Raw genomic sequence first — 12,733 nt, 5'->3', positions numbered from 1 at the left:
TATAATATGGGAGATTTGACAGTGACATGTTTGGGCAAATATGATTGCTATTGCTACTTGCTTTGGTAAGGATTACAAATGAGCCTTTTATTGACAGTAGATAGATTCCACTACGCAACGGGCATGTTAACTGTAACATTAGCATGACTGCTTCAGCTACTGCACATGCTGATACACTGGGGTTCTAAGACAGTGTGGAAGCTTGTTAGAGAGGAACTAGTCACCAGGATTGAACCCATAGAGACCACAGCACCAAGGCTACACTTACAGCCTGTGCCACATGAGAGTGATGATGGAAGACTACAATGGTCTCACAGCCAATAATTCAGTAATCCTGCTGCTATCCTCATCAATCTTGCCCCATTACATTCCCCATCCCTGCTGAAGAGATCATTTCCTCTCCCAAAGGGGTAGATCATCTTTGTGGTAACCTTAAGAGTTAAAGCAGCTCAACAGCACAGTAAGACATCATACTTGAGCAAAATGTCTTCAAGCTCTAAGAGGCCAGGTACACAAAGATGGCCGCCTCCTCAATTGACATCTTTTCTGTCCCTAGTGGGTGTAGTAGCAGCACTGATTGATGTCAACCCAGCGGGCAGCCATTTTTTTGCACTTGGCTGTTTAAAGCCATGCCATGTAAACAGATAGGGAATTTACGATTTCACAGCACTGGGAAAACCTCACGTTAGTCAGCCCTGCTCTGAATATGTCTGTACAAGCGAGTGAGTCCTTTTAAAGGCTACAGAACAGTTTCACAGTACAATGCTACAGGAGTAGTCATACCAGGGCCTCTGAGAAACTAAGTCCCGTAAGAGTTTTCACAAGAGAAGCATGAAAATCAAGTTCACTGATTACAATATTATTGTTTTGTACCATCAGACGAAATGTGTTACTTTGAGCACCACAGTTATAACCAGTTTTTATTTGCTTGAGCTGTTTGATTGATTTGATTGTTCAGTAAAGTTAGTAGTTCTTCTTACTTTAAACAATCAGTTTTCCTAGAGGGTACATTTTCTGCGTCATCGTGGTGTTTGGTTGGATGCCTCTCATAAATCTCAACTTAAACTTGAACATATTTACCTATCTAGCTGTCAGCCACGATGCTGTTTTGCTGTTTCCGCTGTTTCTCCTGTTTCCTGACTTTTGTTGTACAGGTGATAATCGAACATCCAATTGGAGCTCCGCAAAATGCTTTTGTACATGATCAGTTTCTCCGTTTTCACCTGCTGTGCTTCTGCAGCGATGGTTTTTGCATCCCTTCCAAGCAGCTATCCAAATCTATTCCAGTTGGTATGCAAATGGTTTCAGTGAAAGCAGTCAAATTTTGACATTTTAATAAATGTGGAATCAGCATGTGCTTCATGTGCCTTATAGTGCAGTACTTTGCCTCTTGTTTGTGGCTTACCAGCTGCCTACAAAGGCGAATAAAGCACAGTTTTATATAATATGTAAAATTATTTGCAATGTGTATTTTACCTAGGGCTGAAATGTCTGTAGTCAGCCCTACTACATGGTAACTTAAATCCATGTGACTTTTTATGTGCTAATTTCCTACTAATTACATATTATTTATCTGGATTTATTGAGGTACTTCCAGTGTGTTCTACTGACACATTCTGTTTTTTACCATTCTCACTGTTGCCAATGAATAGCATAACTACCGATTAGCTCTGAAATTGGCTTGTGAATAAGTAAATGGCAGATAAATGTTTAGATCTTTTGCCATGTAATATTAAATAAGCAACACTTAGCCTCATCTCCCGCTCCAGGGGGAGTAGCCTAGACTCTTCATATCTTCATGTCTGGATCTGCGCTGTCGTTGGTTGAGTGGCCTCTTCAAACCACAGTGGGTGCGGATCAGATGTACCACTGTGACGGTTCTGACATTGTCTCCTCCCTCTCTTACTTTTCTCCCCTCCTCCTCTTCTTCCTCCTCCTCCTCCTCCTCCTCCTCGTTGCCAGGTCCCGGCCTGGCTTTCATCGCCTACCCCAAGGCTGTGTCCATGATGCCTCTGCCCACCTTCTGGGCCATTCTATTCTTCATTATGCTGCTGCTGCTTGGCCTCGACAGCCAGGTGGGTGGCGCACACACACATACATGCACGCAGGAACATGCGCACATGTTTAATCTATTATGTGCACCACTAATAAATCTGATGGATGGCAGTAGTAATGGACACTGAGGTAATGTGAAGGTCGTGTTTCAAGTCCCATTGAGAATATAATCTGCGTTGACGACCGTTATCCTCTTCATGGAGTCAATGTGTTTATATATGAATTAGGGTGGTCAATAGATGAAAATATTCAATCGTAATTAATCGCATGATTGTCCAAAGTTAATCACATTAACCGCAAATTAATCACACATGTTTACCTGTTCAAAATGTACCATAAAGGGATATTTTTCTCCTATCACCATAGGAGTGGGCAAATATGCTTTATTTATACAAATGTATATTTACTGGAAATCAGTTAACCCAAAACAATGCCAAATATTTTTCACAAACCCTCAAAGGTGCATTTCGCATAAAAAATATGCTCAAATCATAACATGACAAACTCCAGCCCAACAGGTAACAACAGAACAGACATAATGACCATATGGACATATTGACCTGTGGAGACACCAGTGGCAGCCTCTCCAATAGCTCTGTCTGTTTACTGTGTTCTTTTACCTTTCTTCAACTTCGTTTTCACTTTTTAACTTTTTCTACGGCACGCTTTGTGTAGGTCTGTTTTTATTCTATGGACATGGAATTTTGTTATCTGCAAGACATTATTATTTTAATTATTATTAAATTATAGATTATTTGTTTAATCAAGGGAACAGCTGCTCTCACTCTGAACAATGGGCACGCCAGTGATGTTTACCCTGGAGGATCGTCCCTGTCCGCTGTCACAGTAGTGATTCCCAGTAAATCCACATTTGCAACCGGAGTGTTGCCGGTTAGCCACGTTTCTGTGAAACAGCAAACTACATTCCCTGTAGATCTTCTGGTTCCTCACGAGCACAGCCAGTTCGTCACTCTTGTTGGCCAGCGAGTTCACATTCCCCATCACTAGCAACAGAATATAAGGCTTGTACCTCCACAGCTTGGCCATCAGCTTAGCCTTAGCCAGCTAAGCTTAGCACGCTCGTGCTAAATTAAGAGGAAAATGCAAAGGAGGGGGACTCGCACTCTTCATTAACACCAGGTGGTGCAACCTTGGACATGGAACTGTTAAGGTGACGATCTGCAGTTGGGACATGGAGCTGCTGGCAGTGACCCACCATATTATATGCACAGGGAGTTTTCCTATGCCATTGTTGTTTGTGTATATATCCCTCCATGGGCGCATGCGGAGACGCCATGTGACATAATCTCCACTATCGTGAGGCTACAAACACAACACGCATCAGCACCAACTTATCTACAAATTTGGCCAAAAGGTCAAAATAACAGAACGAGTGTTAATGCATGAAACAAATTTGCGTTAACACGTTAATATCTCGTTCACTTTGACAGCCCTAATATGAATGTGAACAAGGCTGGTGCTTACTCAGTCTAAATTGTCCTTCAAAAATAAAGTGTTCAGTGAGTGCATTCATTAAGGGACTCACTCACTCACTCTCTCTTATGTAAGGACCAACTCGTACATTCACACTGCCACACAGTGAAGATGACCATCAAAGTTTTCCTATAGGTTGTTCTGTCCTTTGACTCATTGATGGAAGAAGTTTCCTGGGTTGACCTCAACCCCCTTTCTCTCCGTGACAAAAGTTAATCCTATCTTCCGCTCTATCCTCCTTCTCCTTTCTCTCTTTCTGTCTCCAGTTTGTGGAGGTGGAAGGGCAGATCACGTCATTGGTGGATCTGTACCCGTCCTTCCTACGGAAGGGTTACCGCAGGGAGATCTTCATCGCTATCGTCTGCTGCATCAGCTACCTGCTGGGCCTCACCATGGTTACCAAGGTAAACAACAACAACTAATATGAAAGAGAAATGCTCACATAGCTACTGTGTGAATAGCTTCACGTAATAGGTTTTCTGTGGACAAAGTCTTGGTTCTAGGATCAATGGATTCATGACATTTTAGAGCTAAGTCAGAGTGCTGTTGGCATACAAAGGGATTTATGAAGATGTTCCCCAAGGAACCATCCGGGGTTCCCAGGTATTCAGAGTCTGGAGAGCTTCTAAAGACACCTAAAAGCACCTTAACTTGTGGTACAAAAACATTTGACTCAGTAGAACATTTCTCCTGAGAAGAACTGTCTATAAGATATAAAATTCCTGTTTCAAAGCAAAAAAAAGGACATCTGATGCAAATGTGAGCATTCAGGTGAAGCCATTTATTTTCTGCAATTTAGAGCTTGTCACATCCTCCATCCTCAGGAGAGAATGTTCAGATAAACAGGTTTCATTGATTTTATAACCAACAAGAGATAATTTAGTAATGATTTCATGTCTATGGCAGGGCGAGTCAATTTTATTCTGTTGGAGAACACATTTTCAACCTGTAATCAGATAAAGATTAGACAGTTGATTGTATTTGTTAAAAAGAAAAAGGAAAATGCGTTCTTAAATAAATATATTTATCGGATCCCACATTTCTAAAAGCTTGAAATAATAACACATTAATAATACATTAGCATTATTATAAACATTTTTCAAATTAGGTTATGTATTATTTAATAGAATCTATACAGTTCATTGCTACCCTTCAAAGGTATCAAAAGGCCAGTCTAGGTTTATAGTAGGGCCACATTTGGCCCCGGGCTGCCAGTTAAATAGGCTTGGTCTATGGCATTAAGCTGGATATCAATATGGTTCAATATGGAGTCATTAAGATTTTTGCCTTGAGCCTGCTTCCCTGTACTGTTTTTAAGAATATTTATTACTATTTATTACTATCTATTTACGAGAGACAAAAAAAAGGTTCTCACACCCATACACACACATACCGAACCGTTCAACGTGCACCATATATCCACATATGGTTATATCCCGTTACCCAGTCTGCAAATATCTCTCCTTATCTGTCCCTCTTTCTCACACACACCCTCTTCCTCTCTCTCATACACCCTTTCTGTCTCCATCTCCCTTTTTCTTTCCCGCTCTATTCCTCTATCACCCGCTCTCTCTCTCTCTTTACAGTTTACATTTCATTTAGCAGACGCTTTTATCCAAAGCGACTTACAATTATTCAAACACTGACGGACGCAGCCATCAGGAGCAATTAGGGGTTAAGTGTCTTGCTCAAGGACACTACAGCATGCTAGCAGGAGGAGCCTGGGATCAAACCAGCAACCTTTAGACTACTAGACGACCAGCTCTACCTTCTACTATCCCCATCTTTCCCTCAACCCCCTCTCTCCACACATGTCAGCATGTGATTATATCCTTTTGTAGGGAAAAATGTATTGTATTGTGTTCGCTAGGTTTGTTCTTGAGAGACCTAACCATCTCGCTCTTCATGTCTATCTATCTATCTATCTATCTATCTATCTATCTATCTATCTATCTATCTATCTATCTATCTATCTATCTATCTATCTATCTATCTATCTATCTATCTATCTATCTATCTATCTATCTATCTATCTATCTATCTATCTATCTATTTATCTCTGCAGGGTGGCATGTATGTGTTCCAGCTGTTTGACTACTATGCAGCCAGCGGTGTGTGTCTCCTGTGGGTGGCATTCTTTGAATGTATAGCTGTAGCCTGGGTTTACGGTGAGTACTTAAAATAGCCTTTAAGAATTGAAATACTGGAATTGAAAAACATGTCATTGTAGCCACCATGAAAAATGTATGACATTTACACAAATGTCATTAAAAGCCACTGGTCCTCTGTCACATTTGCCAGCTTTAGTGTAAGAAGAGACCCATGCAAATTACAATAATTTATCAATTATACCTCTGTTATACTGTGTGATTCAAGCCATTTGAAGACTTTTTAGGACATGCAAAAACCGCCTATATGTTACCGTCTATCATATATTCTCCACTGCACTGCACAGCATGCAGTCCAACATGTTTTGTGTAGGTTATTATTTTGTCTTTGTTACTGAGCTTCTGCAGGTTGGTGGACCTGACTCAGCAGAAGAAGAGCCACACACTCTATTAAATATTCATCGCATTTTAAACATTGCTTACTCCCCGACATTATTGCTACCCATTAAACAGTCACAGCCCCAAACACTTAGTGTGTTCACATGCAGGATAATCCTCTCATTACTTGGAACAAATAAGGTCACGGAAATTATTAGTCTGAAGCCTTTACATGTGTAGCCTTAGGGCTCTTAAGGCAACATCCCCAGCAAATTATGTTTTACTTTATAATCAGGTTTCTCTCTGTGAAACCCCAAATTATTTTATGTAGTATTCTTTTCTCTAAATGTTGAGCCAATCCAGACTGTTCTTGCATTAATGCACTCTCTTTGGCTGCAGGACTCAAACACTCTGCATTGAGTTGTTGTGTTAGAAGTAAAGGGACAATAGGGAACAGAAGTAGGGCACTATTCAATATTCTGTTCTTCTTACTCGGAAACACAAAATAAATACAGCAAAGGTTATGTACCCAAAGGAAGGTTGTGTAAAACTCCAGCTGTTTTTATTGGGGTTTGCGTACCTTTAAGATGACCTTACCCAATTAGATGTTTTGGTTTCAAAGTATCAGGATTAGACAGAAGTTAAAATTTCCAAATGACCACGCCTGATGCCAATCAGATGTCGTTTCCTTGTTGGCCCTGCAGGCGCTGATAATTTCTATCAGGCTATTGAGGACATGATCGGCTACAGACCAAATCCTTGGATGAAATGGAGCTGGACTATCATCACACCCCTTCTGTGCATGGTGAGCACTTATCATGTACTTGTACTGTGAAGAAATGGCAGTCAACACTTCATGATCATGACTGTATAGGCCAAAAAAAACAAAAAACAATTTAGTTGGACCAATTACCCATGAACCTCTGTGTAATTTAATGTTATTCTTATCCCACATCCAGAGCTGCTTTGTCTTCTCGTTAGTCAAGTACAAGCCGTTGACGTACAACAAATTCTACGAGTATCCCGATTGGTCCATCGGAGTGGGCTGGACACTGGCCCTTGCCTCCATGATCTGCATCCCCATGGTGGTTGTCATCAAGATCATCCAATCAGATGGACCGCTCATCGAGGTGGGTGGAGCCTGTGGCCTGTCAGTCAAAATTATGTGGAACTTGCGGAGCTAGGTCTGTCAGACAACTCGACGACTCCACATGGCCTCATGGGCCGGCCTTTTTAAGCAGCCAATAACCCCTGCCCTATCTCCCGTCAATGTTTTTACTCTCGTTCTCTGTCTGTCTCTGCACCCGTTCCCCTTGTATCCCCGTTTTCCCACTCTTTTTCAGAGGATTAAGGCAGTGGCTGCCCCGGTGCGTGGCGGGGCCAGCTCCCGGCCAGCGGACCACCGTGGCCTCAAGGATCTGCCTTACTCCCTGGACCCCAACGGGAACAAGGGTCTGCTGATGAAGGGCCACACCCACACCATTGTAGAAACCATGATTTGAAGGAGGGAGGTTCAGCCTCTCCGTGAGAACGCTCGCCTCTCCTCACAAAATACAACGAAAAAAAATCCCCACAAATACAAAAAAACGGTTCTCTTCAAGCTAGCTAGCTTCCTGTCTGTCTTGCTGTCTGTCTGTTTGTCTTTTTGTCTGGTGGACTCCAAAGGGTTTTGTTTGACAATGAGAAAAAAAAACAGTTCCATTTCAAATCTTTCTGGGATACTTTGGTGTGGATGGATTGCTGTTGCAATCTTGAGAGTTTCTGAGATATGTCTTTTATTCTGCTCACTAGTTTGGAACTCAACTACCCGCGGTGGAGAGCTGTTGTGTATATTTTACTCTATATATTGAAATGGTAATGGAAGGGCTGCAGAATCCTAGAAAATCGCAAACAATTGGGTTTTAGGGGCGGTTTCGTGAACACAGTTTAGACCTAATCTCAGACAAATTCACACTTTTAATCTGGACTAACTGAAATGGTCTTTCTCATTCATGGTTGAAATATTCTCAGACTTGCAGAAGTCTTGGTTTAAAAAAAAAATCGGATTTCCAGAAGGAAGATTAGAGCTAATCTGGGTCTAAGTGAATCTTAAATTAAATCTCTGGATGAATAGGCATGGTCTTCAGATGGACCAGGATGATCTGCACTAAGACCAGCACCAATACCAGTGAGAAGGAGCTGACTAGTCCTTCATCCCCTCAGTCTTGGACTTCCTAGGCTTGAACTAATTCATCTGAAATTAAGCAACATCTCAGAAAGGCATTTTTTAATTCGGATTAATTTAAGTACGATCATCTTAGTCCTGATTTTGATTAAACTCCTCTGTGAAACCGCACCCCATAACCTCTTAATTTTGCAAGCTCTATTTTTGTGGTTTTGGTGGGTTTTCTACCAAGTAGTTGAACGTGTGAAGGGAAGTGTGGAGTCGGAACCCTAAATGTCTGTCGTACTGTGGCGTACTGTACAGTAGTAGCTTATCTATCTATCTATCTATCTATCTATCTATCTATCTATCTATCTATCTATCTATCTATCTATCTATCTATCTATCTATCTATCTATCTATCTATCTATCTATCTGTCTATCTCTCTCTCTGTCTATCTATCTATCTATCTATCTATCTCTCTCGCTCTCTCTCACTCTCTCCTAGACCAGTTTACAGTACATTAGTGACTGCACTATCCGCTCAAAGCTTACAGTTTATGGACTTCATTTGCTTTTTTTTCTACGGAGGAAGTTTTATTGTTATTAAGGTTTTTATTTCTGTCAATGTTTCTTAAGTTTTTTTTATCAGGACTATATTATTATTATTATTATTATTATTATTATTATTGTTATTCGCTATTGGTGATATACTTGCTGTAGTTTTACATGAAAGGACAATACTCTTGGCCCTGGTCCGGTCCTGTGCTGGGGCGGCATCGCAAACGTGCAAATTTCAAATTGGCAAAGGTAAATGTTTACACGGCGGTTAAACGTGGGACTAGATGGTTCCTTGTGTATATATGTAATAGGGACTAATTGCCGATCATGACGCGAACAAGTGTGAACCCAATTCTTGTCAGGTGACACCACACTAATGGTTATGGGTCCTATCATCGTATCAACCCAGAGACCAGATGATGACAGATCATTGTACAGTTTTCTGTGCCATCACCTGGCAGATATGGCGAAAAATAATAATAATCAAATATCCGTGTACTGTGATATCTGGCAGGAAGCTTCAGTAAACACCACACCATCGTAACAAAGAGTCCATGGGAAACATCGAAATAGCTCTTTGACAAAGGGTACAAGTTGAAACTGAGGTTTCTAATTGTCACAAACAAAACAACAAAAAAAAGATTAAAACGATTGAGATGCTGAAAATGCAAAAAATGTACATTGACACCACCAGTGAAATTATTACCATAATAAGACCAAAATTCTTTGTCCATCGTTTGACGTAAAATAAACGTTTGTCATATAGCAACACTCGCGTAGGAACCCGTTGCCTTTATGGTTTATTTTTGAACGCATTACAAGGTCTGGATTTTGCGGTCTAATTTGTGCCCCCTGTGGACAGAGGTGGCAGTGTTTCCAGCGCCATCTCCTCAAGGAGCTCGCTTGGCTCTGAACGGGCATTAGTATGAGAGAGAGAGAGAGAGAGAGAGAGAGAGAGAGAGAGAGATGAACAGAAGCCTGAATCTTTGCACAGAAATTGGCTCATCACCACCAGTGTCATTTTTATAATTGGGTTGTCACTAAAACATGGATAAGCATGGAACGAGTCTTGTAAAACTCCTGGTAGTGTCTTTAAAATGACAACATTGAAACTCCTTTTCTTCAGTTTTACAGAAACCGGCAAGCCCTGTTTCTCTATCTATATGTGGATATTTACACATTCTCTGCGATGCGGGTACTGCTTTTATCTAACAAGTCACACAAATAACAGCAAAAAAACCCATCAAAGACAACTTTGTTATAATTTTCACCTTAACAGATGGACATAACAACGACAGTGTAGACCAGAAACAACTTAAGTGTCTAACTTTTTTGGTTTAAGAGATGCCACAAATCTCAAGCCAAATCAAACCCACGATAATTTCATATATCTCTGTAAAACTAAGTGTATTTCTGCTCTTACACATGAAGCTGTACCCGATATGTGTCCAAAATCCAGAAAGAAGTGATTTTTAGAAATTTTTGCATTTTCATCCCCCAATGCAGTCTCATTGTAATTCTAAGTATATGACTACAACTTGCTTTTATATATCTAATAGTTTAATTCCCCCCCAAAATATATAAATATACAACCCAGTGCTAAAATTGCACTGCAATCTGACCAGAAGCCCCATTTTAACATTGTCCAAAACGGGTAAAATATGAGACACTGATTTGGTCTTTCTGCTAATTTGGGGAACCCCACAAAAAGTATCTGTCTAATTGGGAGCCTAATTTGGTGTATGACAATGCGGGGCTTGAAATAATAATCGAAATAATACAATAACTGAAATAATAATTTGTACTGCCTGATTCCATCGGTGTTTTGCCGATCCACTCCCTCTGCCTGGTCACACTCCCACCCAGCGCTCACCCTTCCAACCTGACAGGCTCCAGTTTGCAGTAAAAACAGAGATTTGCATTTATTTTATTTTATATCTTTCTTGACGATACTTATAAAAAAATGAGAGCGTTTCTGATGCACAATGTAAGTTCTTACCATGGAATGTTGAAATGTGAACGTCGCCCGCAGGTGAAAGATTTTGAAGATTTATTTTTTTAGAGGGACAAACCAGTTCAAATAGTCTGTTTTTTTTCTTTTCTTTTTTAAGGTTCGTAATGTTATATGACATAAACAGTTTCTTGTTTTATTTTTTGGGTTGTTTGTCAATCACATTTGCCTTTTGTATTCCAAATGTAGTGTATTTTAACCTCTTGCATTGGAGTATCATGTACAACAGTCAATCAAAAATAAGAAAAAAAAAGCTGAGATTTGTAACGTGCAATACTTTGTAGAAAGAGAAGTATTTTTTTCATACTGTTTTTTCCAAATTGTGGTACTAACGTGAACTCTTGAAAATGAGAAAGAAATTGGAATAATATCAGGGGCCAATTCATTATAAAAAGAAATACATGCCGCAAAATACTCAACTGTAGTTGCAAACCAAACCAAAATGGAGATCTTCTTTTGACAAACTGCTACTCTGGTGGGGGTTCTTGTAATAAGAGAATAAAACATTGTGATGCACATTACAATTACAAATGTTGTAATGCACTGACAATAAAACATTGATTCAACAGTGTCATAAAATGTTCTGGATTTTATTGCAGAAGTGTGGTGCATTTGTTTTTCTATGAAAGATTGCTACCTGCCTAACTACCACCTACATGTGAGCATTCTATCTACATGTCAACGTACATATCTAACCTCCTACATCCATACCTACGTCTTATATAATTAGTGGTACCAACTCACCTACCTACTGATCGACCTACCCTCCATTCCAACCTACTAATATACCTACTGGTACAAACCCACCTACCTACCTACATGTATACCTACATATCTATGTATCATACCTACTGATCTACCTACCCTCCATCCCTACCTACTTATATACGTAGTGGTACGAACCCACCTACCAACCTACCTACATGTATACCTACATATCTATCTATCCTACATACCAACTGGTACTGGTACCAACCTACCTGGATACATGTTTTACATATCTACTAGGGGTGTCACGATTCGATTTGACTTTCATTTTTAAGGTCATGATTCGATTTTATTTTCAATTTAAACAAGTGACAATTGCTATGCCATTGTTCGTCTATTGGGTCTTGATTTGTAAAAAAAAACAAAAAACTTGTTCCTCAATAATTAACTTTTATTTGAACATTAAAAATTATAAATAAGAACAAAAACATGAGAATATGCAACACACATAAACAGTTAAGAGCTTTATCAAAACTAGACTTTAGAATAATAAACAATAAGTTACTTATTACACTACTTTTAAGTTACTCACCAAAATAAGCGCAGATGCTATTTTTGCCAAGGGAGAACGCTGGTAGTGAACAGCAAATTACTACCTGCAGCTCCGCAGCTCCGATCAGAGCAATTTTTTTCTCCAAAGAAAGCAAATAAAAACGAATTTACTTTGTTTCCTGCTGCTGCTCTGCTGCAGGTGGCTCCTGAAAAAATCCTGCCCTTGCTTACCATTGGAGAGAGAATCACCGACCTGCTTGTGGTTTCAAAACTCAAAATCAAACACTCATTTCAATCGACTTAAAATTTCTAATCGGAATCATGACACCACTTATATCTACCCTACTTACACACATACCTGCCTACTTATATACGTACTGGTACAAACCTACCTACATATCCACCCTCCGTACTTGTATACCTACTGGTACTGACCTACATGTGTATCTACATATCTACCCTACCTACCCTATATTCCTACCTACTTATATACCAACTGGTATTGGCTACATACCTACTGATCTACCTACCCTACATCCCGACCTACCTATTGTGGTGTGGGGACCCGCACACTCCTGGGTGAGTGCTAGGGACGGACATGGGTCTGGTCTTCTGGCCGGCTCCTGGTTGGAGGCGGTGGGCCAGCGACCGGTTGCGGCATGCTCCCGGGAGCTCATGCTGTGGCCAGCTGCTGGCCACTTACGTATATACCTACTGTACCTA

The 12,733-nt window shown here is 40.3% G+C and overlaps 1 protein-coding gene across 1 annotated transcript in view; it reads left to right on the top strand.

Moving 5' to 3' along the window:
* Positions 1-11,322, top strand: part of LOC307231091 (sodium- and chloride-dependent taurine transporter-like) — a 42,501-nt gene extending 31,179 nt beyond the window's left edge. Inside the window, exons 10-15 of the mRNA XM_080001651.1 lie at positions 1,963-2,075; positions 3,816-3,953; positions 5,615-5,717; positions 6,740-6,840; positions 6,995-7,165; positions 7,379-11,322. Of these exons, the coding sequence (XP_079857777.1) occupies positions 1,963-2,075; positions 3,816-3,953; positions 5,615-5,717; positions 6,740-6,840; positions 6,995-7,165; positions 7,379-7,537 (785 nt within the window). The 3' untranslated portion in view covers positions 7,538-11,322. The remainder of the gene's footprint in view (positions 1-1,962; positions 2,076-3,815; positions 3,954-5,614; positions 5,718-6,739; positions 6,841-6,994; positions 7,166-7,378) is intronic.
* The last annotated feature ends 1,411 nt before the right edge of the window (positions 11,323-12,733 follow it).

The sequence above is a fragment of the Zeus faber genome (assembly GCF_960531495.2).
Source record: "Zeus faber genome assembly, chromosome: 5".
NCBI lineage: Eukaryota > Metazoa > Chordata > Actinopteri > Zeiformes > Zeidae > Zeus > Zeus faber.
This window is presented reverse-complemented; position numbering and strand designations above follow the sequence as displayed.